Source organism: Hemitrygon akajei, chromosome 13, assembly GCF_048418815.1.
Source record: "Hemitrygon akajei chromosome 13, sHemAka1.3, whole genome shotgun sequence".
Classification (NCBI taxonomy): domain Eukaryota; kingdom Metazoa; phylum Chordata; class Chondrichthyes; order Myliobatiformes; family Dasyatidae; genus Hemitrygon; species Hemitrygon akajei.
In genome coordinates, this window is record NC_133136.1 from 25,740,832 (window position 1) to 25,767,519 (window position 26,688).

The 26,688-nt window shown below is 43.4% G+C and overlaps 1 protein-coding gene across 2 annotated transcripts in view; it reads left to right on the top strand.

Annotated features, from left to right (window-relative positions):
- pdzd2 (PDZ domain containing 2) overlaps positions 1-26,688 on the top strand; it is a 457,654-nt gene that overhangs the window by 411,828 nt on the left and 19,138 nt on the right. For both annotated transcript variants that reach the window (XM_073064257.1, XM_073064259.1), the window contains 4 exons: positions 7,577-7,694; positions 19,047-19,148; positions 21,848-22,121; positions 22,850-22,984. In XM_073064257.1, the coding sequence (XP_072920358.1) occupies positions 7,577-7,694; positions 19,047-19,148; positions 21,848-22,121; positions 22,850-22,984 (629 nt within the window). The remainder of the gene's footprint in view (positions 1-7,576; positions 7,695-19,046; positions 19,149-21,847; positions 22,122-22,849; positions 22,985-26,688) is intronic.

Below are 26,688 nucleotides of genomic sequence, written 5' to 3' on the forward strand. Positions count from 1 at the left end.
GAGAAGACAATCTCTGGCCCCACTGAACGGAGGAGATTGAGGTGCAAAACATCCTGTTTGTGTGGATGCTGCGTGATTTGTCACCCTGTTACAAATCAGTACCACAAAATAACAGACAGTACACCAAATGCAATTAAACGATTTAGCTTTATAATTCTTAATTTGACTAAAGGCTTAGTAAAGTGAAACAAAATAGAAAAGGGCCCATTTTAAAGAAAGTCTAATGTGCTCCAGTTGGAGCTCACGGTTTCTTTTCTGCTGATCCTCCATCAATTTCCCTGGGCTTCGTCAACTCCCGGCCCGATTCTATGTCCACTCCTTTCTGGTATCTACGATATCTCCTTTCCAGCATCTTCTCTCTTCATCTTCACTAAACAAAAGACCCAGATATCCTCAGTTGCAGGCACACAACAAGAAAAAAACACTCCCATCATCCAAAGCCCTCGTTATCTCCAGCCATAACCCAAACACTGCTGCTACAGAAAAACCATTACATTAGTAGCGAAACTTTTCCCAGGGTGTTACACTCTCTCCCCACCAAATTTAGTCATGTCTTCATGACATTGAGATAATTTGCCAACCCTTCCTGCAAAGCACAAAGTCCAACCCAGGTGTAAAAGGCAGTAGCATAACTCCCCAAAGTTGTAGGGGCCACACTGTGTTGATAACAACCAGGACATCTTAGTTCTCAACTCTGCCACAATCTCCTTTCCCACTCCCCGTGGTGGGCTATCACTTCACCACAGGGGACCACTACTGAGGACTGTACCCTGCTGACAGCGGCCTCCTGCGCCTCTGATACGTTCTCCTCCTCTTGTACTTCTCTGATCAGCTCAACAAATGAGGGAGGGGGCCACAACTTATGAGACAGTTGGAGACCCCAAGCGACCATGTTCTGGGACTGGGCACATTTTGCTATTTGATCCATCCTTAACTGATCCACCTCAGCTATCGGAGTGGTTCTGAAACCCTGTCATGAGCTCCATTGGGCTTCCCGTCGCACCAAACACCACCTCTAGTGCTTGCATGTAGGCTGCAGAAGTGGCAAGGGGGTTCTGTGCCTTTACGTCCCTCACTACGTCAGCAGCCCGCCCACTCAAACTTTCAACCAATCGCTGTTATCTTATGTCATCAGAGCATCGCCTCTCATCTAACAACTGAGAGGTCTGCTCCACCCAAGTCTCATACTCCTCTTCCCCTTTAGGGGTGGGCTTTGTTCCTGAGAGAAGGCAGAGCCTACAATAGCTGGGACTTTGAAGCTGGGCATTTTTCCATTTATTCTTCAGAGAAGTACGGGCGGATACTAACTCAGAATTCTCACTCTTCACTGGGGGATGGGGACTCATTAAATATTCCAAATCAGACCACTACTTCCCCTCACTAAGCAGAAATGAGAGAAAACACAAAAATACAACTGCAGATGCTGTGGATCAAAGAATACGTACACGACACTGGAAGAACTCAGCAGGTCAGGCAGCATCTGTGAGAAAAGAGTAGCCAACGTTACCCGAAGGCCAAGACCCTTCATCAGGAATGGGGGGGGGGGGGAAGAAATTAGAGAACCCTGTCTTTGAAGTCTCGACCTCCAGCTATGGGAGATTCGACTTGCGATTCTGCCCGTTCCCCTATACTCTCCTCCTCCCGGAAAGTATGGATAGTCCACGGCAACCCCCTCTCCTGGGGCCCCAGTAGTACCAGGCAGTTCCACTGCCATTATATCAGCACAAGTCTGAACTAAAACAAAGGCTGTGCCTGCCATTTTATCAGATTTCTGCCCAACAATCATAACTTTGCCTACAGCTTTAATAGTACTTAAAAGTCAAATTAACAGTTCATCAGGAGTACGAATATCTACCCCACTCAACGTGCACGCATTCATTACCGGTACCCCGGTGGATGCACACCATCGCTCAACCCGGGCAGCATCCATACCCACGTATCGTAATCACTTTACCAGCCAATAGTTCAGCACAGACTTAAACACACAACCCGCTGCTTCAACGCTCAGAGCAATCACACAGTATCCAACGAAATCAATCCCGGAACCACAATTGTGACCCTCAGGTTCTGTAGACTGCGCAAGTCTAGGGGAGACGATCTCTAGTACGAGGTTGAGGTGCAAAACCTGTTTGTGTGGATGCTGCGTGATGTGTCACCCTGTTATATATCAGTACCCCGAAATAACAGACAGTACACCATATGCGATTAAACGATTTAGCTTTAAATTTCTTAATTTGACTAAAGGGTTAGTGAAGTAAAACAAAAAGAAAAGGGCCCATTTTAATGAAACTGATTAACATGGACGTTGGAGCTCACAGTTTCCCTTCCGCTGGTTCTCCATTGATTTCCCTGGGCCTTGTCGACTCCCGGCCCCACTCCCAAGTCAGCTCCTTTCTGGTGTGTACGGCGTCTCCTTTCTGGCATCTTCTCTCTTCGTCATCCGCCGAGCAAAAGACCCAGATCACCCCAGTCGCGGGCACAAAACAAGAAAAAAAGCACTCTCTTCATTGGACACCGACATTCCAAAGCCCCCGTTATCTCTAACCATAACCCAAACACTGCTGTTTCAGAAAAAAACATTACATTAGCAGCACAACCTTTCCCAGGCTGTTACACACAGAATACTCCATTATTGCAAATTATAAATCAGTATTATTGGATTTATTTAAGGTGAAGTTAGAAATATTTGTAAAAGATTGAGGAATTGAAGATTGTGGTGAAATTGCACACAAGAGAAGCTAAGGCCAGCATAGATCTGTCATGATCTTGAATGGTAGGGCAGGTGGCCAAATACTTACCCTATTTTCTTGTCTGTTTTTGTGTGTTCTACGTCTGCCCTAAACAAGTTCGTCATCTTTTTTCCTTTCAATCCTGGTGACCTTTGATTATATTTGCTTAGGGTGAGTGTCTTACCTGGGCTCAATTCACACACCTTTCGAAGTGATTCACTAAACAGCACGCAAGGCTTAAGGGCCTTGCTGATCTTTCTCCTCAGGCATTTAAACTGAAGCCAATTATAGTTACACCGAAAAGCTATGTAAATATTTGAAAGACCAAGATGAAGTGGATGTGTAGAGGATATTTCCAATAGTGGGAGAGCCTGAGGGCATAGCCTCAATGTAAAGATGTCCCTTAGAAATGAGCAGGAGGAGGAATTTCTTTAGCCAGAGGTTGGTGAATCTATGGAATTCATTGCCATGAATGACTGCGGAGGACAAGTATTTGGATATATTTAAAGTGGAAGGCTGATTGGTATGAGCATCAGAAGTTACAGGGAGAAAGGGCTTGAGGGGGGAAATAAATAAGCTGTGAGTGCAAGGCATGGTGACTTGATGGGCCAAATGGCCTAATTCTGCTCCTATGTCTTATGATCTTGTAACCCCATAGGTTCAATACCATTGGCAATCAGTATCAGTACCATTGGTACTTTGTACAATAAAATCAAAGGTGATCAATAATGTATAGCATTCAGTAAAGAAAGCAGGTACTTCAACATGATGACCCGTCTCCTTCAACTGCTATAGGAATTTTGAGGAATGTGCTCTTGTAGTCTTGGGAAGGGAGATCCAATATTTAGTCTCAGCAAATCTGTAAGTTCTCATGTACTTGTAATTTTTATTGTCTTGAGCGTTGGGTTTTAGGGTTTGGAGATGCTCTTGAAGAAGCCTTGCTTAATTGCTGCTCTGAATTTTCAGGATGATAGCCACTAAAAATCATGCACCAATGGTGGAATGAGAGAATGTTGAGGATGAAAAATGTTATTGGGATTAGTTTGTTATAGTCACATATACTGAGATGCAGTGAAAAGTTTATCTTACTTGATCTTCATACAAATCAAATCATCAGACAGTGCATTGAGCTAGAATAAGATAAAAATATAACAATACAAATAAAGTATAAAAGTGCAGCAGATAAAGCGATAAAGTGCAAGATCTTAATAAGGAAGTTTGTGAGGCCAAGAATCTTATCATGTGAGAGGACTGTTCAAGAATCTGAATTCAGTGGGATTGAAGCTCTCCTTGAGTCTGGTGGTACATGCGTTCAGGCTTTTGTGTTTCGGCCAGATGGGAGAGAGTGGAGAAGAGAGAATGTCTTGAGGTCAGTGAGATTTCTGATCATGCTGGCTGCTTTCCAAAGGCAGTGAGAACTGTAGGCACACTGCCTCAGTAAAGCACCAGCCTAAAGCCTCAGTAAAGATGGAAAGCAAAAATTTCTTAAATAATGCTTGAACTGCCCTTACCTAGGTGGTGGAGGAGATTCCATCACATTCCTGATGCTCCTTGCAAATGGTGGATAGGCTTGAGAATCATCAGGTGGGTGAGTTACTCCAGGACTTTGCAGTAGTAGCTCAGGCCTGCTTTTGTAGCCATCGGAGTAGAAATTCATCCTTGGATACAAATGCAGAATATATTATTGAAACTCAATTTCAGAAGCAAGTGTGGTCTCAGGTTGAACTTTTACAGTACCATGCAAAAATCTTAAGCACATGTAAAAACAAAATCTGTAAAGCAAAGATGCTGTCAAAAGTAATGAAATGAAAAGTTTCGAAATATCTAAAAAAAAATTACCATAAAGAGCAGTAAATAGTAAAAAACTAAATCAAATCAATATTTGGTGTGGCGACCCTTTGCCTTTAAAATTGCATCTTTTCCCTGGGGTACACTGTCATGCAGCTTTATAAGAAAATCTGCTGGTAGGTTGTTCCAAGTGTCTTGGAGAACTTATCACAGTTCTTCCACAGACTTTGGCTGTCTTGCTTGCTTCCCTCTCTCTCCAGGTAATCCCAGACAGCCTTGATGATGCTGTGTTCATACCATCTGAAACCATATAAAAAATCTAGAGTGCCTAAGACTTTTGCAGAGTACTGTATTTCTCATACCTCCGTTAATTGCCATTAAGACAAGTTTGCACAAATACAATGAAAACCATACAAGCAGCAGCATCACCGGCACACACAATCATAAAAGCAGCATTCTCAGGATGAAGTCTACTCAACTGAATAGAGCACAGAGTATCCGCCTGCCTCTGAGATGGGCTAACCAATCCTGTCCTTTTTATCCCCACACGCACACTTGCTCACCTTTGTTGTAAGAGTCAGTGGATGAAAATGGAGCTATCCTTTCCCCAAATTCCTTGTGTAAGAAGCAGAACTGCTGCACTTTTGAAAAAAAGCTCAGCGACTATACGCCATTAGAATGAGAGATCTACTTTGTGTAGAAGGGGTTTGTTGTCTTTGCTGTACAGTGTGCTTTCAAGTCCTGTAAGCAGTTTTATCGCTCTGCTTTTGAGATTAGAGAAGGTTAAAAGGTCAGCACGTCTTGGGCTAAAGGATCTGTACTGTACTGTAATGTTCTATGTTCTAGTTTCCATTTCATCTTAATTATCTGCATACACAGTGAATTCTCGTTAATTGGGACACGTTGGAATCTGTACATTTTGGCCCAATTAACTGGCTGCCCCAATTAACCGAAGTATCATAGATATAGCTAAAAAGATATTTAAAAAACAGAATAAAAAATTATGTATTTAAATTACATAAATTAGAACAAATTAGACCATTACCAATACTACTGCAGTACTATAAAGCTGTGTATTAGTTCCTAATACTTATTCATAGATGAATTTGTCTGCCGTGTTCTTTTGATTGACTGCAAATGAACAAAATCAGTACAGATACCTAATGTGGATAATGGACTGCCTTCATACAATGCTTTGAACAATTGCATTGTTCAAATCTTCATCGTCATTGTAATATTCATGATGATTGTCGATACCTTCAAATTCTTCACAGAATCTTGGCTGTTTTCTCAAGTAGTTTTTGTTCCTTAAGAGTTGTCCCAAATAAGTGGCTGCCCCAATTAACCAATTCCAGCCCAAATAAGTGGAATCCACTGTATTTAAATTTTATATTTTCACCACTTAGCTCCTTCATTACACTGACCTAACAATATGTTAATTAGTAATTGGTAATAAAGCATTAGTTATGAAGTTAATAATTTTGTTAATGCAACTAACACATTTTCATTCTAAAACAACGCACAAAAAAGATTTGCAAATATAAGTAATTATTTTGCACTAACTGATGCAAATAAAAGAAAGTTATTTTAATAAGCATATAAAATGTCAATAAGAGCAGTAGTCACTTTGATGCATTCTTGGAGTATCTGATCAGGTGGAAGATCCACATTTCCTGTTCAGCAAATAAAATTCCTTTGTTTTTATTGGAAAGAAGAAGTGTGATGATTACTTTGCCTGAACAGAACAACATAAACTGAAATGCTTCTGATGTATACTGTTATTACACTTGACAAGGTTGTCAAGATCAAGTCCACACTAAAGTCAGTTGTCTACTAATTTCTTTTTAATTATTGACAGACTTCCTTGGGCTAACTTGTTCGCTGGCCAAATAGTGTACATTGCGTCTGAAAGAAACATTTCATTTTCACCATCTTTCCTGACAAGGATAATTGTTCTGTTACCACTGTAATGTAGCATAGAGACCTGGGTGCGTGTAAACCCAAAAATACAGTGTTACATGTAATGATGTAATAATACTTGCATCTTGAAAAAAGTTAGTGGAAAGACATTTTGATAGTGGGTCTGTACTTTAAAACTTTTGTACTGAATTATACTGTTCTGTGCTGTACTGGACGTTTAATTTTTATCTTACATAGACCAAGGTGTGAATAGGGACACCAAGAAAAATCTGGAGGAACTCAGCAGGTCAGGCAGCATTAATAGAGTGGAATAAAGAGCTGACAGTTTGGGCTGAGAACTTTCACCAAGATTTCAAAGGAAGGGGCAAAACGCTAGGATAAGATGCTAACTTCTCCAGCATTTAGTGTGTGTTGCTCTGGATTTTCAGCATCTACAGATTCTCTTGTGGTATGAATAGGGAGACTGTTTATTCCTCCTGTCTAGATTAACAATGCCTTCTGCTAAATTTATTCATTATATTAACATAACTTGGGGTCTAGGGATTACTATGTTGAGAAGTGTAAGAATTTATAATTTATACTTGAATTTATGGGCATAAACAAATTGTAACAAACTGTTGGAAAAAGAAATTTGAAAGAAGCTTAAAAAGTAAAGTGGAATTTGAATGCTAATATTCACTATTGCTGTTCGCTTACTTTTACATCTGGTCAATGTAATCTTAATGTTCACATTTGGAAATTGCATTGAAGGAATGAAGTCCCTTTAATCATTCCAATGAAATTAATTTCTCCTTCTTAAATTGTAAACTGCACTGGCAAACATTCTTGAAACTTTGAAATTTTGTTCTTAGGGAGCCTCTTCCTGCTTATTCTCTTTGAACAACCAGATGTACCTCATTGTATGGAAAGAGTTCAAGCTTCTGTTCCGTGTCTCCACAGAGTAACATTTCTGAAACAGATAAGTTGTAGGGAATCAGCCAGGAAATTGTAACCTGTCACAAGTCACGTTACTTTTCAGTTTAAACACACTGCACTGCTATTAGGAATAGACACCACTGTAGGAAAGTCCAATATGCTTGAGAAGTTTTGTAATGTTACTGATTAATCACATACTTAATCCTTCAAAATATATTTTTCAGTCTTGAAGATCTATCACACTCCATCCCGGAGAAGCGAAAAGCACAGGCGGTTTTGTCCTCACTAATGGCTAAAGCAGATATCACAAAAATAATCCAAGAAGCCAAGAATGTAGCTGAGGTAAGCTGTTATAGTTATGTAAATTGCCAAAAGTAAGAGCCTGAGGCAAGCCTAGCAGATTTCTGTTTTGTTTCTGTCATTTTCCAGCAGGTAGACTTGCTGTGGGAAGGTCCATGGAAGTTGGGGTTCAAGGAGAAATTGCAGCATGAATGCACTAACATGCCAGAATTAGCATTATTCATTGTCTTCTATCTCATGGGGAAAATTATGTGTCAGTAATGATATTTGTCATTTTAATTCCAGCTAGTTAACCTAAAAGCATGAAATTTATGACAGATTTTTGACCCAATTTGTATTAGAATTAGCGGTTTGCCAGAGGAAACCGAAGCGTATTCCATTGTTCTACTCACCTCCTATAGCTGTGTGTTATATTGCCCTTCAGGTATTCATGACTTAATTTTAAAAGTGCATTTTCGCCATTCCCTGTTTATTGTATTCCACACACTACTAACAGGAGATTGAAAGATTCCGCTTATCCTTTTAATTGTTTTTCCAATTGTCAATAACTATCCAACAATGCGATGGACCTAGAGATATCACTAGAGATATGTTACTTCATGAGTACACCAAAAATATACCAGATTAAACAGCTTCCATTTATGTTTGGCTAAACAAATTCAGTGTTTAATTATTTCCAACATTGCTTAATCTGATTGATCATCCAAATTCAGGTTCAAATCCTACTTGAAAACTAATTTGGTGTAAATGAACCTTCTGGAGAAACACCACCTCCATTACTCAGGACTTCAAATCAAAAGTAGCCTGTCAAGTTAATGTGATTTTACTGTTGGAATTATTTATTTGCTATTTATATTGGGGGGGGGGTTTGTATCTGCACAGTTTGTACTTTGCAAATTTGTTGTTTGTCAGTCTCTGTGTGTAGATGTATATAGTACTTCTCCAATCCTTTTAATGAATTTTTCAAGAACAGATACATAACATCATAATAGTACAAAGGGAGTGAGATTACATTGCTGGCAGTTAACACATGAGTAAAAACTATAGGTAACAGCATATAATAGACCTCCCAAACCCTAAATATAAACAGGATACCAGAGAGAAAAAAAAGATGGAAAAAAAACCCAAATTGAAAAAACAAAAACAAAATATACTAAACTAAACACAACTAAACCTAAACTTAAAAAAAAGCAAGCTGGGCTATTCTATTACATTAAAAAAATTATTAGTGTCGTCAACTCTGCTCCTCTACTCAAATTAATGAATGACATAAAGGAATTGGAAAAGGTCAAATTACATTCTGTGAAAGTATTGAATAAAAGGCCTCCAAGTATATAGTACTTCTTTGTTCTACTTGAATGCTTGTGAGAAAATGAACCTCGGGGTAGTATGTGGTGACATATACATACTCTGATGATAAATTTACCTTGATCCTTAAAAATATTCTTGAATCTGCAAGCTACACCAGATACTGTAGGTGTTGCAACAAAAAAACAAACTGTTGGAGGAACTGAGCAGGTGGAACACCATCTTTGGAGACAAAGGGATGGCCGACATTTCAGATTGAGACCCTGCATCAGGACTGAGTGTGTAGAGGAGAGATAGTCAGTATAAAGGGATGAGAGGGAGAGACGAGACAGAGGTTGTCAGGCAATATAGGGAACTAGGTGGAGGCAGAGGCAGGAAGATGATCAGTGGAAACCAGAGGCAACATATGGTGCGATCTGATAAGTAAGCAGGATGATTGGCCCCCGTGATAATGGCAGATATAACCAGTTGAGCGACGGAATTGAAAACCCAGTAGGTTAACTCTGTTGGTGATCAACAGATGGAAACAGGTGAGGGGAGGGGACAAAACCACCTTCCCCCCATCTAGCTTCATCTTCCCCCTTCCATTTCTCTCCTCCTCTTTCTCTACCCATCATCACCAATTCCACTCATACCACCTCTCTTCATGCCCCACCCAATCTGGTCACATTTGCCTCTCACGCCCCTCCCCGCCAACACCCACCACCCCCCACACACACACACACACACAGTCACTCGTTCACCTAGTTCCACCTATCACCTGCCAGCACCTGCCTTACCCCTTCCTGTCACCCCCCTTTATTGGCTATCCTTCCTCTCAGTCTGATGAGAAACGTCAGCCATCTCTCTGCATCAGCAGATGCTGCCTGACCTGCTGAGTTCCTCCAGCAGTCTGATTTTTGCTCCAGATTACATCTGCTGCAGTCTCAGTCACATTGAGTGGTAACATAAATGTTATAGTTATATTCTTGATTGGTTGATCGTTTTATTCCAGTTGGAACTCTTAACCTACCCATGGCCCATTCGAACATAGGCCAGCTTGTTAACCGACTGCATGTGCGTTAGTTAACCAGAGAACGGACAAAAGATCTGAAATTGCTATCTGACGGTGTTGTGCAGTATTTTTCCTGGAGCAATTTGTTTTTTATTCATACAGCTTTTGTGATTCCTGATTTTGTGATACAGCAAGCAACCAAGTACTGTTCATTCTGTACCCTGCCAGTGGCCTGGAAGTTCATGTCAATGGAACACCTTCCCTTCACACAGCAAAGTTGCTTTATGGCCTCTGACTTACAGTGGCACATACTGTATCTGTAGTGATAGTTCAGCCAGTAGCTTAACCTGAGAGCAGTTTAAACTTCAGTCAGTTTCTACTGTGTATTTAAATTAATTTCCAAGATTTTGTCTGGCTAAGGATTAAGCCAGCCCAGAGGATAAAGGATGGAATGTTATAACACATCTGTAACACTTTAGAGTAATGGTGGTAGACCCAACAACACCAGCACACACCAATAATATAGTTTTTCGCTTTGGCTTCAAATGCACTGAGACTTGGACTGAAAAGATGCAAATAAATTTTGCTGAAGACAAGGGAATAGTATTTAAAGCACATTTACCTGGAGTGAAGCCCAGATCGTGGTGATCAGAGGTTTGTGTCTGCTTCACTGCCTCAATCAGGCTCTATTCTTCCTTTTCTGTTGCATCAACTGCACCAGTGGAGTTAAACCCACAGGATTCGCATGGCCATTGTCTCGAAAACCATTCACTGAAATGCAGTCTAGACTTCCTGAAAAAATATCGAAAGAGAGCTAACATTCTTAAATTAGCAACACACACAAAATGCTGGTGGAATGCAACAGGCCAGGCAGGAAGAAGTACAGTCGATGTTTCGGGCCGAAACCCTTCGTCAGGACTAACTGAAAGAAGAGATAGTAAGAGATTTGAAAGTGGGAGGGGGAGGGGGAGATCCGAAATGATAGGAGAAGACCGGAGGGGGAGGGATGAAGCTAAGAGCTGGAAAGTTGATTGGCAAAAAGAATACAGAGCTGGAGAAGGGAAAGGATCATGGGATGGGAGGCCTAGGGAGAAAGCGTAAGATGTAGAACAGGTAAGGAGTAACTGTGAGAGGGACAGAGATAAGGGATGGGGTAAGAAGGGGAGGGGGGCACTAACAGAAGTTAGAGAAATCAATGTTCATGCCATCACGTTGGAGGCTACCTAGACGGAATATAAGGTGGTGTTCCTCCAACCTGAGTGTGGCTTCATCTTGACAGTAGAGGAGGCCATGGATAGACATATCAGAATGGGAATGGGACGTGGAATTAAAATGTGTGGCCACTGGGAGATCAGAATCAGACTTTAATCGCCAAGTACCTATGCACATACAAGGAATTTACTTCCGGCAGATGTTGTCTCTCTGCTCATAACAATAATAATGATAGATATAAATGAAAATATAAATTATACACACAGGTAGTGCAATCCAAGTAATAGTTAGCCGACAGTTATCCGGCAGTTAACTGTTCAGCAAAGTGACCGCAGTAGGGAAAAAACTTCTCCAGTGCCTATTAGTCTTAGTCTGGAGGGATCTGAAGCGCCTACCAGACGGAAGCAGATCAAACAGTCCATGCGCAGGATGGGAGGAGTCCTTTATGATGTTCCCCACCCTCTTCTTCAACCTGGAAGAGTACAGGTCCACAATAGAGGGCAGGGAGGCTCCAATGATGCGCTCGGCAGTCCTCACTGTGCGCTGTAGTCTGGTTCTATCCTGCTTGGTGGCGGCTCCAAACCACACAATGATGGAGGTGCACAGGACAGACTCAATGACTGCAGTGTAGAACTGCGGCAGACTGTATTTCCTCAAGAGCCGCAGGAAGTACATCCGCTGCTGGGCCTTCTTCAGGATGGAGCCTGCTTTCTCTGGCGGACAGAGCATAGGTGTTCAGCGAAACAGTTTCCCAGTCTACGTCAGGTCTCACCAATATATAAAAGACCACACCGGGAGCACCGGACGCAGGATACCACACCAGCTGACTCACAGGTGAAGTGTCGCCTCACCTGGAAGTGCCGAGAGGGAGATCAGTGGGAAGGGATGGGGGGGGGGGGGGAACAAATGGACAAGGGAGTCACGTAGGGAGCGATCCCTGTGGAAAGCAGAAAGGGGGTGGGGAGGAAAAGATGTGCTTGGTGGTGGGATCCCGTTGGAGGTGGTGGAAGTTACGGAGAATTATATGTTGGACCCGGAGGCTGGTGGGATGATAGGTGAGGACAAGGAGAACCCTATCCCATGTGGGGTGACAGGAGGATGGGGTGAGAGCAGATGTGCGTGAAATTCTTAAATTAGAATAGTCGTGGCAAAATTAAGCCATGTACCCATTTCCATTATTGCATTATGAATGACTCCTTTGTGATAGGGTCACATGATGTAGAAGTAGTAGTTTTGATTCAAGGCTCAACCTTTATTTATTTGTGTTTGATGCAAGCAGCCTCCAAGATGGAAAATTGGAATTGCTGAGAATTAATGTGTTCAGATTTGTCTGCTTAGCTACACCAAAGGCAATCCGCTCATGCACGGACCCAGACAAGGGACTTCCAGTAGATTTTTTACATGTTATTCTTATAAATGTTTTCTTCTTCCCTACTCTGGGAATGATTTTTTCCAAGTTTATCGTGATTTCCTCAGCAGATTGTGTAATCTTACTGTTAAACTTTACCCTGGAATACAGGATTCAAGTTAATTATCAAAATTTTCTCCAGCTAAGTATTGGCAGCTCAGGGCAGGGAATGGAGACCAGTAAGAAATCTTTACTGTGCTGGTGGCAAAAGTCAGCATAGTATTAATCTAATTAAGGCAACACCAGCTGTCAAAGGAGGGTTTATATAATATCATAATAAGCAGAGGTCTTGGACTATGATTGTAAAAGAAATCAAAATACCAGTTGGTTATGGGGAGCTACTCCAACTCGTTTCCCAATTCCATGACCTCTTCCACCAAGAAGGACAAGGGCAACATTCCAGGGGCAAGAATATTTGTTATTCCTGTCCTCTGCCCTGTGGCGCATCAGCAGTAGCCTGGCTGTTTCTTCAGCATTTTGCCTGTTCTTTATGAAGCCGTGTTGCTAGCTCAATGCTCAGGATGCACAGATGGAAAGCGTGCAAGGAGCTGGCCGGATTCGAACCCAGGACCACTGGCCTCAAAGTCCAGTGCTGATACCACTACACTATCGGCCAGCATAGACAAGGCAGTATACACATGAGGATATTGTGTTCAGTTCTGCTCACCTCAATATAAGAAGGACGTGGAAGCTTTAGAAAGCATGCAGGATTCTGTCTGGGTTAGAGAACGTGCACTATGAGCGAAGATTGAGTGAGGTAGGGCTTTTCTCCTTGGTGAGAAGAAGGATGAGAGGAGGTTGGATAGAGGTGTTTAAGATGATGAGAGGCATAAACAGAGCGGACAGGCAATGACTTTTTTTTCCCATGGTGGCAATAGCTAATACCAGAAGACATACTTTTATGGTGATTAGGGGAAAGTATGGAGGTGGGGTGACAGAAGCAGTTTTTTTAAAAACACAGGTGGTGGGTATGTGAAGCACACCACTGGGATAGTCGTCCAGGCAGATACATTAGGGACATTTAAGAGACCCTTAGGCACATGGATGAAAGAAAGACAGAAGGTTATTTGGGAGGGGAGAGTTAGATTGATTTTTGTGCAGATGAAGTGCTCGGTACAACATTGCGGGCTAAAGGGCCTGTACTGTGCTATACTCTCCTGTGTGATATTACACATTTGTTGTCTTCAAAGTATATTTGTTCTCTCATACTACATTCCTTGAACACAACAAGTTAAATTGACCCAAGAATTAGATTAGATTAATGTTCATTTTTGTGTGAAAATCTAGTGTTGATGAATTGGTAACTGGGTTTCCTGGGTTACATACCACCTTGACTTGACTTGGAAGTGGGAGTGTCCTCGCCAGAAGGGTGGCAGGAGTTCAAGAAGATGACTCATTATTATCTTCTCAAGAGCAGTCAGAGCTGAACAGTGAACACCGACCGGCATTACGGCCATGCCCAAATCCAAATATTAAAAAATGTGAACATGGGGCTACAATATCTTCCACAAAATCTTCGTCAAGAAGGCTCAAACAAATTACTGTGGAAGATCAGTGGGTATGGAATAAAAAGATAAATTTAAAACCAATTAAAAACATTAAGAAGTTAAACACAGATTTTCCAAAGAGGTCGTAATGGACAGAGTGTTACAACAGGTTTGTGCTCAAGGACGGCTTGTACTCATCCTGTGTATTGGTAATCTGATTGTAGTTTGGAGCCAGCATTTGTGAGTAATTAACCCAAAACAGAATGTGGCAACAGGTGTGGATGATTCTTTATCCTCGTAAATCGGGCGTTGCCGCATTAAGCATCTCCAGAAGCTGTATAAAAGCATTGTGGTCTAACCTGCTGGCAACACTGGAAAATGGACTTGTCAATACTGGGTGTTCACTCAAAACGTTGGGCACTAAACAAATCTAACTGCTCGAGTAACACACACAAAATGCTGGAGGAGCTCAGCAGGCCAGGCAGCGTCTATGGAAAAGAGTAAACAGTTGATGTTTCGGGCCAAAACCCTTTATCAGGACTGAGTAACTACTTGAGTAACTTATTACAGGAAGACATGTATGTAATGTGAGCACCATAAAGCCATGAAAGAAAGCTTAACAAACTTCATTTTGTACATAGTTGAGACTAGGGAACTGTCCATCATAAAAACATCCATGGTTCTGGCTCCTTTAAAGTAGCAGAGAGTTCCTAAAGATTCTTTACAGAATTGTTATCAGTCCTGAAGAAGGGTCTCAGCCCAAAACATTGACAATGTACTTATTTGCATAGATGCTGCTTGACCTGCTGAGTTCCTCCAGCATTTGTGTGCATTTTTTTGTTAAACCACCATTGTGTTATTGATTTTATAATAACATAACTGTTAACAGAGCATTGAACTGAGATTTAACCATCAACAACAGAGTAATTCAAGGCTCTGTACAACATTGGAGGAGTGTGCATTCCTTAAATGATAACAAGACAGAAGTAGATAAAGTTTAAATCAAAATTAAATAATATGAATTTTAAAAAGGGTGCATCACTTAACCAAAATCAGTCATCTGAGTCAGATGACTCATTAAATGGGGCATAATTCAGGTCATGACCCAGGCAAGAGGGCTTTGAATGACTTCCAGTTTAGAGTGCAGAACATGGGAAACAAGCAAAATAGATCTGGGTGGAGAAAAAGGATAGATGAATGTTTAACAGCAGGTAAGTTATTTATAGAACTTGAGTAACACACAAAATGCTGAAGAAACTCAGCAAGTCAGGCAGCATCTATGGAGGAGAAGAAAATGATCAATGTGTTGGAACGAGCCCCTTTCTCAGGATTGGAAAGGAAGGGGGAGGAAGCCATAATAAGAAGGTGGGGGTGGGGTAAGAGAAGGAGTTCAAGCTGGCAGGTGATTGGTAGGACCAGATGAAGGGGAAGGTGGTTGGTTGGGAGAGGGAGAGATGAACTAAGAAGCTGGAAAGTGATAGGAGGAAGAGGGAAAGATTGAAGGAGAAGAAATCTGATATTAGAGGACAATAGACAATGGAAGAAAAGGAAGGATAAGGGAACAGAAGAGATGTGGTAAGCAGGCAAGGGGAAGAGAAGGGCTGAGAGGGGAACCAGAATGGGGAATGTACAAACCCCATTTCCAGAAAAGTTGGGATATTTTCCAAAATGCAATAAAAACAAAAACCTGTGATATGTTAATTCACGTGAACCTTTATTTAACTGACAAAAGTACAAAGAAAAGATTTTCAATAATCTTACTGACCAACTTAATTGTATTTTGTAAATATACACAAATTTAGAATTTGATGGCTGCAACACACTCAACAGTTGGGACAGAGTTAAAATAAGATTGAAAAGTGCACAGAATATTCAGGTAACACCGGTTTGGAAGACTCCACATTAAGCAGGCTAATTGGTAGCAGGTGAGGTATCATGACTGGGTATAAAAGTAGTGTCCATCAAAGGCTCAGTCTTTGCAAGCAAGGATGGGTCGTGGCTCACCCCTTTGTGCCAAAATTCATGAGAGAATTGTTAGTCAGTTCAAAAGGAACATTTCCTAACACAAGATTGCAGAGAATTTAGGTCTTTCAACATCTACAGTGCATAATATTGTGAAAAGATTCAGAGAATTCAGAGACATCTCAGTGCATAAAGGGCAAGGTCGGAAGCCACTGTTGAATGCGCGTGATCTTCGAGCCCTCAGGCGGCACTGCCTAAGAAACCATCATGCTACTGTGACAATTATAGCCACCTGGGCTTGGGAGTACTTCGGAAAACCATTGTTACTTAACACAGTCCGTCGCTGCATCCAGCAATGCAACTTGAAACTGTATTACACAAGGAGGAAGCCATACATCAACTCTATGCAGAAACGCCGGTGAGTTCTCTGGGCCTGAGCTCATCTCAGATGGACTGAAAGACTGTGGAACCATGTGCTGTGGTCAGATGAGTCCACATTTCAGCTAGTTTTCGGAAAAAACAGACGTCCAGTTCTCCATGCCAAAGATGAAAACGATCATCCTGATTGTTATCAGCGAAAGGTGCAAAAGCCAGTATCTGTGATGGTATGGGGGTGCATCAATGCCCACGGCATAGGTGAGTTGCATGTATGTGAAGGTACCATTGACTCTGAGGCGTATATTAGGATTTTAGAGAGACATATGTTGTCATCAAGGTGACGGCTCTTCCCGGGACGTCCATGCTTATTTCAACAGGACAATGCCAGACCACATTCTGCAGGGGCTACAAGAGCGTGGCTTTGTAGACACAGAGTGCGTGTGCTTGACTGGCCTGCTGCCAGTCCAGATCTATCTCCTATTGAAAATGTATAGCGCATCATGAAGAGGAGAATCAGACAACGGAGACCACGGACTGTTGAGCAGCTGAAGTCTTATATCAAGCAAGAATGGACAAAATTTCCAATTGCAAATCTACTACAATTAGTATCCTCAGTTCCAAGACGATTAAAAAGTGTTATTAAAAAGAAAGGTGATGTAACACAATGGTAATCATGCCTCTGTCCCAACTTTTGTTGAGTGTGGTGCAGCCATCAAATTCTAAATTTGTGTATATTTACAAAATACAATTAAATTGGTCAGTAAAACTATTAAAAATCTTTTCTTTGTACTTTTGTCAGTTAAATAAAGGTTCACATGAATTAACATATCTCAGATTTTTATTTTTATTGCATTTTGGAAAATATCCCAACTTTTCTGGAAATGGGGTTTGTAAAATCAGAGGAAAGAAATGAGCAGAAGTTGGAGAAATCAATGTTCACGCCATCAGATTGGACAGAATATGGGATATTCCTCCTCCAACCTGAGTGTGGCCTCATCGTGACCATAGAGGAGGCCATGGACTGAAATGGTGGAACAGGAATGGGAAGTGCTGAAGTTAACTGATGTTGCTGGAGAAGGAAATAATCTGTCATAAAACTCACCTCAGGTCAGGTATAATACCAAAGTTGCAAACGGTCTGATTCAGTTTCAATTGCCAGAAGGAAAACAGAGTCAGTTCTACAAAATGGAACTGTGTTAAGGACCAAGGCCAATACCTTCACTTTTTTCTTATATTTACCTGGAGGATATTCTTGCTCTTTTATTCTTGGATGTTAAATCGGCAGCCTTACAGCTTAGCAAGTGTGGAGAAGACAGGAGAGGTTGTGACAAGGAATAGGTACGTGTCATCGTGTACACAGGCAATGCATGATGATGCTACAGGGCGGTGTAGGTGCACGATGGGAAGAGGCAAACAATGACTCTCTGGAGACACAGAGAGAATGTTGTGCGTGTAAGAGCAGAAGTGGTTACTGGTGACTATTTTGGCTACTACTGAAAAGAAGAGAATCAGGCAAATGCAATGCAAGCCAGCTGGATGATGTAAAGACGTTCCCTGGAAGAGCATGGTGTGGGCATCTGTGGCAGAGGCTGCAGAGAGGTGGGGAGATACAAGAGCAATAGGTCACTCTATTCATGAGGGGCTTTGATCAGAGTTGTTGATTGACAAGAGAGACTCATCACTTAGGATGAGAATTGAAAATGTGAGAAAAGGAACGTGGGGTATGGATTATGTATATGAATTATAAAATCAAAAAATGGCAAAAATACTCAGCAGGTCAAACAGCACCAATGGAGAGAGAAGCAGAGAAACATTTCAATGGCCCTTCACCAGAAATAATTTTAGTATTAAGATTACAGTTACTATTGGGATGAAGGAGGCATTAACACAACCTAAATGTATGAAGTGAGTGGCTTATTTTATTTTAACATTTCCAAATAATATATTGCAAATTTTTAGAGTTTAGTCATGCATATTGAAGATTAATTGATGATGTTCTTCCCATACGTTGCCTTTATTTTGTCCACAGTGAAACTCTAATTGAAAACCCTAGGGCCTTTTTCATCCACCATCAGAAGATCTTTTAGACCAGAGGTGTCAAACTCATTTTAGGTCACGGGCCGGATTGAGCAAAATGCAGCTTCATGCGGGCCGTGCGAACGCGGCTTTCGTTGCCTCCATTTTTTCAGCCTGCTCTCATGTGTCTCAGTCTCTGCTATAACTACAAAGTGTTTCACTTTACAAATTCCGTTTCTTATGAAGAAGACTGCCGAGCAAGACTGCCGAATAAACACTAAAAACCCTGAAAACCTGGTACCTGAATAAACTCAGCATTAGCCTTATCATACGCCATAGGCGCTTCAATTACTGGGGCCAGCTTTAATAGTAATTAGATATTATCTCGCGGGCCAAAGATAATTCCTCTGCGGGCCGGATTTGGCCCGCGGGCCTTGAGTTTGACGTATATGTTTTAGACAAATAAAATGACGGGAAAAAATACAGGAATTGATTGCAATGTTCTTCCTCAAATTGAATGCATGGAATTCCAAGATTAGCATTGTTTATATTAAGGGAAAATACTGCATTGTGTTATAATATGAAATTCAGTAAATTCTGTTTTCTTTGTTGTTGTTCCATGAGAACAGAATAAGAGAGACGTTTATATCATTGTACTGGACAAAGATGAAGGTGCAGGATTGGGTTTTAGTGTCGCAGGTGGTGTGGACCAGGAACAAAAATCTGTAACCGTAAGTGTTGTTTAAACATACCATTTGCTTTTAAAGAAACCTGTTTTATCCAATCTCAGTTTTTGCTTAATAAAACGGATCCAGAATTTCCTGTCAACAGTTGCAATATAATATCTACTGCCGCCATCTACAGGATTCAAAATGCATTGCTCTAGAAGCAACATTTATTGTTTATTCACCTGGAGATACTTTTATTCAGAGGTACAATGCATTTCCAGCCCAATAAGACAGTGCCGCCCAATTACACTGATGTAACCAATTAACCTACTAATCTATTGAAACCTATTAAACTTGATTCTGCTTTTGCAAATGGGAGGAAATTGGTGCACCAGGAGAAAACCTATCCGGTCAGGAGGAAAAATTACAGACTTTTTTTATAGACGGCAGCAGGAATTGAACCTGGGTCACTGGTGCTGTCAGAGCATTGTGCCAACCACTACACTACCGTGATACTGCTCAAGATTTTCATCAGAGAGCTCATCCAGAATTTTTGAACGTTGACCTCTCGCAAATTCAAACCCAAAATGGTAATCATATTCCTAGACCAAAGAAGTTGTGGAAGGATTATAAAAGATGATTTTATAAGTTAATAAAAGAGTGGACAAAAGTCATGGAAGCAGAAATTAAGAATTGTGGATGGGAATCTTGGGTACTTCAAGTTGAAGTTTGGTGACGTTGTTGGATGAAGCTGAACATGAACAAGACCACCATTTGTTTGAGATCGAGAGTTTCCACTTTTCTGAGTTTCCTTTAATAGAAGCAGAAATTTGGGAGGTTTTTGGGAGTGGAGCAGTGCAAAGTTGGAGAGGCTTGAGATTGCCAATTCTGCAGGTTTTATCTCGCAAGGATTAACATATTGTTCAGGCTCCTGCTGCAATATATCTAAGAAAAAAAAAATCATTGAGATAGATACTTTTTAAAAAGGCAGGACTTATTTTGGAACAGTACATTGATTCATTCGAGGCAATACTGAGAAAAAAAGGGTGTAACACATGGTTTGATTTCTAATTATTAAAAATTTTTAACAGCTCATTGGAGAGCCATTTTAAAATGTCTTAGAAAACTAATGTTTTTCTAGATGAATCAGCTGCTTAAAATTGTTTATCTTGACTTCTCATGATTATCCTGTTGTTCATTCACAGAGATTTCCTCTCACATACTGAACTCCTGGATCTCAAACTTCCTTTCAACAGGGCCTGGTCCATGTGCACCCTTTAACGCATTGGGACCTGGGTCCCGCGCTCCCTTTAATGCCCCAGGACCTGGGTCCCGCGCTCCCTTTAACGCCCCAGGACCTGGGTCCCGCGCTCCCTTTAATGCCCCAGGACCTGGGTCCCGCGCTCCCTTTAACGCCCCAGGACCTGAGTCCCGCGCTTCCTTTAACGCCCCAGGACCTGGGTCCCGTGCTCCCTTTAAAGCCCCAGGACCTGGGTCCCATGATCCCTTTAACGCCCCAGGACCTGGGTCCCGCGCTCCCTTTAACGCCCCAGGACCTGGGTCCCGCGCTCCCTTTAACGCCCCAGGACCTGAGTCCCGTGCTCCCTTTAAAGCCCCAGGACCTGGGTCCCATGATCCCTTTAACGCCCCAGGACTCAGGTCCCGCGCTCCCTTTAACGCACCAGGACATGGGTCCCGCGCTCCCTTTAACGCCCCAGGACCTGGGTCCCGCGCTCCCTGTAACGCCCCAGGACCTGGGTCCCGCGCTCCCTTTAAAGCCCCAGGACCTGGCTCCCGCGCTCCCTTTAAAGCCCCAGGACCTGGCTCCCGCTCTCCCTTTAAAGCCCCAGGACCTGGCTCCCACGCTCCCTTTAAAGCCCCAGGACCTGGGTCCCGCACTCCCTTTAAAGCCCCAGGACCTGGGTCCCGCACTCCCTTTAAAGCCCCAGGACTCGGGTCCCGCGCTCCCTTTAAAGCCCCAGGACTCGGGTCCCATGATCCCTTTAACGCTCCAGGACTCAGGTCCCGCGCTCCCTTTAACGCACCAGGACATGGGTCCCGCGCTCCCTTTATCGCCCCAGGACTCGGGTCCCGCGCTCCCTTTAACGCCCCAGGACTTAGGTCCCGCGCTCCCTTTAACGCCCCAGGACTTGGGTCCCGCGCTCCCTTTAACGCCCCAGGACCTGGGTCCCGCGCTCCCTTTAACGCCCCAGGACTTGGGTCCTGCGCTCCCTTTAACGCCCCAGGACTTGGGTCCTGCGCTCCCTTTAACGCCCCAGGACTTGGGTCCTGCGCGCCCTTTAACGCCCCAGGATTTGGGTCCTGCGCTCCCTTTAACGCCCCAGGACTCAGGTCCCACGCTCTCTTTAATGCACCAGGATCCTGGTTCATAAGACATAGGAGCGTAATAGGCCATTCAGCCCATGGAGCCTGCTCCACCATTCAATCATGGCTGATTTACTCTCATGTTTCTTCCTGTAACCTATGTTAACACTTTCATGCCCAGATTCATTCTCGTAAACTTCCTCTGGCCCATCTCGAACTTCAGAACATCTTTATTTTAGGTGTGGGGCCACAGACTTGATAGCCCGTGCAGTCACTGTTTGGAATGAATAGTGCTTGTGGGAGGCAAATCCCAACTGAAGAGTTACAAAATAGGTCATTTTTCTGATGGGAATCCTAACTGAATATTGTTACTTGAAAATATTATGTTTTGTACTTTGTTATAGACATTCTCTCAAATCACATACTTTTACTTGCAGATTCACAAAGTATTTTTAAGAGGAGTTGCAGCACAAGAAGGCACGATTCAGAGGGGCGACTACATCTTATCTATCAATGGGACCTCCTTAATGGACATGACACATGGAGATACACTCAATGTACTTCACCAGGCCCGCGTACATAAACAGGCCATCGTTGTAATTAAAAAGGGAAAGGAAAGGGAAGAGACTTCATCCAAAGCACAGTCATCACTTTCTAAAGAAAACCATCTTCCAGCTCGAGGAGATACCACCTTAAAGGAAGCAAGAACAGGTAGGGTCAATCAGAGAGCAGGTATAAAGAACAATGTAATAGAGGAGCTGAGACCCATCTTCAGTAACTGGCTGAAGTATGGCTCATTAAAGTACCAGCTCATGAGGTCTCAGATTCAGTTTGCAGTCTATACTATGAGCCTTTTATGATACTGATGACAGTGGATGGCACAATCGTCATCAGATCTCTGTGCTGAGAGGTGAGAACATTCAAGGAAATTAAAATTAAGGGGAAAAGTGAAGGTCAGCAATTAGTTTTTTCCCAATTTATTTTAACTTTGAATGGTTTAGTCAATTTACATTTAAGTTTAAATATGATATTAATTTTTTGCCAATAGTTTTAATTTACAAAAAAAAAAGGAACATGGAATTATACAGTAAGGAAATGGGCCCTTTTGCTCAACTAATCTATGTTTAGCATAAAACGGAGGGGCTAGGCATGAAATGTATACCTCCCATTAGCCCAGTATCTTACAGTATGACCCTGGACCCGATAGTATGCCCAGAAGCATCTGATATTCCTGGAGATCCTATAGTTCCATGCTGGAATTACAATCTGGACTTTTAAAAGTAATCTTTTGGAATACAAACTGTAAATTGCATTGCTTGGTGCATTTCAGGTAAGTAAAATGGTGAAATTAAACACAGCTACTGTTTCACGCGAATTTCAACCTTGGGCAGGAATACAATTCAGTCACCTATTACCTGATAATGTTTTGGTGATTACAGGCTGGAATGTGGACCTCAGGGGAGCAACCACTGTGGAGCTGCTGAAGACCTCAGCTGGCCTTGGATTTAGTCTTGATGGTGGGAAGGCATCAATCCATGGAGACAGACCACTTTATATTAAAAGAATATTTCAAGGTAAATACTCCTTTCAAAGATACAACTTTACATTCCATTCAAGGCAAACAGATCACCTATTAATTGAAAACTTCTAATTATGATTGCATACTGTGCAATAATATTAACGGTTCCTTTTTCCATTAAAAATAGGGTACATTAAGTTTCTTGCCCCCAATACCTCCCACCACGAATAAGCCAAGTTATCCTCTGCAAGTGGCACTTTGGAAGGGCTCTGAGATAAAAAAAAAAGACTGCCCTCAGTGTTTCAACACAAAAAAATGTGCAGCCTTACTGTGCCTTGAAAGCTGGCCGGGCAACCAGACTGACATTTCTATTCCTAATCTGGAGATGAAGTGCAATGGTCAACAGTCTGTGACATTAGTCTGTGACATTACACCAGACATGCAGGAGGACAGAAACTAGGATGACACAATGCATTAGACAGCGATCTGATCCACGGGCTCGTGAATGAATGAGCATAGATTACCTACACTCAGAGACTGCTTGTCTCAAAGGGGATCAAGTTGTACTTTATCTGTGAGGACTCTAGAGGGAGCTCCACTCCACCACATGGTGAGGAGAACTGTCATGCTTCTCAGCTGCATTTTTGGAACTAAGAGGCAATTTTTTCCCCCATGGAAGTAGAATTAAGCCAATTGCTCCCTCTCCCCTGATCAGGATTCCACATCCACCACCTTGCTCGAATTACTTCTACCAATCTCCTCTTGTGCCGTATGTAAGCAATGAGGTTGGGAGTGGTGGGTGGGGGGGGGGGGGGGGGGAACGAAATAAGGAAAGAAACAAAATAAATGTTCCCTGATGGAATTTCTTTCAGGAACGCAGCACATTCCAGTCTGCCTCCAACATCTTTTCTTCTGTCTGCTTTTGGGTGTTTCTAACCCAGCAGGTTTTATTCCTCATTGATGTGGTACCATAGTGGAGCCACTGGTTTTGCACTCCCGGGCTGTCTGCCATCAGGTGACAGGAATTCTGCAGGAAATCAGATATTTATTGTTAGAAAGACCAATTTCTGGACAATGGGGCTCACCTGGACAGTGAACTGCAAACTAATTTATTGCTCCATTGAAGTACCACTGAGAATTCCACCCACATTTTGTAATTACTGTCATAATTATTACTGTTATGAGATGAGAATGCTCTGGAATGAGATTAACAATGAAAGCACTTCAGTCTGATCACATGGATCAATTTTTAAAGAGCAAGTTATTTCTAAATAGACTATGTTTCTATGCCAAAATCAGTGAAGTTCGTTGCAATGCAATGTGATCAGATTTGTCCATCAGGATTCTCTTTGCGTACCCTTTTAACAAAGCGCACACTGGGACCCAGTTCCCCACATTGTCCTTGAATTCCCTGGGACTCCAGTTCCCACACTGCCTCAGATGGAAAAACAATAATTAGCCAAGCTGTCTGAAATCCTAGGGCTTTAGCATCTGATTCACTGAAAACCCAGGTGCTGACCCCTTTAACTCACTGGGACCCTGTTTCCCACACTGTCCTTGAACTCACTGGGGCCCAGTTCCCTCACTGTCCTGTGAACTCACGAGGACCCTGTTTCCCACACTGTCCTTGTACACACTGAGACCCCATTTCGCACACTGTCCGGTGAACTCATGAGGACCCTGTTTCCCACTCTGTCCTTGTACACACTGAGACCACATTTCCCACACTGTCCTGTGAACTCACGAGGACCCCATTTCCCACACTGTCCTTGTACACACTGGGACCCCATTTCCCACACTGTCCTTGTACACACTGGGACCCCGTTTCCCACACTGTCCTTGTACACACTGGGACCCCGTTTCCCACACTGTCCTTGTACACACTGGGACCACATTTCCCACACTGTCCTTGTACACACTGGGACCCCGTTTCCCACACTGTCCTTGTACACACTGGGACCCCGTTTCCCACACTGTCCTTGTACACACTGGGACCCCATTTCCCACACTGTCCTTGTACACACTGGGACCCCGTTTCCCACACTGTCCTTGTACACACTGGGACCCCGTTTCCCACACTGTCCTTGTACACACTGGGACCCGTTTCCCACACTGTCCTTGTACACACTGGGACCCCGTTTCCCACACTGTCCTGTGAATTCACTGGGACCCCGTTTCCCACACTGTCCTTGTACACACTGGGACCCCGTTTCCCACACTGTCCTGTGAATTCACTGGGACCCCGTTTCCCACACTGTCCTTGTACACACTGGGACCCCGTTTCCCACACTGTCCTTGTACACACTGGGACCCCGTTTCCCACACTGTCCTTGTACACACTGGGACCCCATTTCCCACACTGTCCTGTGAATTCACTGGGACCCCGTTTCCCACACTGTCCTTGTACACACTGGGACCCCGTTTCCCACACTGTCCTTGTACACACTGGGACCCCGTTTCCCACACTGTCCTTGTACACACTGGGACCCCGTTTCCCACACTGTCCTTGTACACACTGGGACCCGTTTCCCACACTGTCCTTGTACACACTGGGACCCCTTTTCCCACACTGTCCTTGTACACACTGGGACCCCCGTTTCCCACACTGTCCTTGTACACACTGGGACCCCGTTTCCCACACTGTCCTTGTACACACTGGGACCCGTTTCCCACACTGTCCTTGTACACACTGGGACCCCATTTCCCACACTGTCCTTGTACACACTGGGACCCCATTTCCCACACTGTCCTTGTACACACTGGGACCCCATTTCCCACACTGTCCTTGTACACACTGGGACCCCGTTTCCCACACTGTCCTTGTACACACTGGGACCCGTTTCCCACACTGTCCTTGTACACACTGGGACCCCATTTCCCACACTGTCCTGTGAATTCACTGGGACCCCGTTTCCCACACTGTCCTTGTACACACTGGGACCCCGTTTCCCACACTGTCCTTGTACACACTGGGACCCCGTTTCCCACACTGTCCTTGTACACACTGGGACCCGTTTCCCACACTGTCCTTGTACACACTGGGACCCCATTTCCCACACTGTCCTGTGAATTCACTGGGACCCCGTTTCCCACACTGTCCTTGTACACACTGGGACCACGTTTCCCACACTGTCCTTGTACACACTGGGACCCCCGTTTCCCACACTGTCCTTGTACACACTGGGACCCCGTTTCCCACACTGTCCTTGTACACACTGGGACCCCGTTTCCCACACTGTCCTTGTACACACTGGGACCCAGTTTCCCACACTGTCCTTGTACACACTGGGACCCCGTTTCCCACACTGTCCTTGTACACACTGGGACCCCGTTTCCCACACTGTCCTTGTACACACTGGGACCCCATTTCCCACACTGTCCTTGTACACACTGGGACCCCATTTCCCACACTGGCCTGTGAACTCACTGGGGCCCAGTTCCCTCACTGTCCTGTGAACTCACTGGGTCCCCATTTCCCACACTGTCCTTGTACACACTGGGACCCCGTTTCCCACACTGTCCTTGTACACACTGGGACCCCGTTTCCCACACTGTCCTTGTACACACTGGGACCCCGTTTCCCACACTGTCCTTGTACACACTGGGACCCCGTTTCCCCACACTGTCCTTGTACACACTGGGACCCTGTTTCCCACACTGTCCTTGTACACACTGGGACCCCCGTTTCCCACACTGTCCTTGTACACACTGGGACCCCCGTTTCCCACACTGTCCTTGTACACACTGGGACCCGTTTCC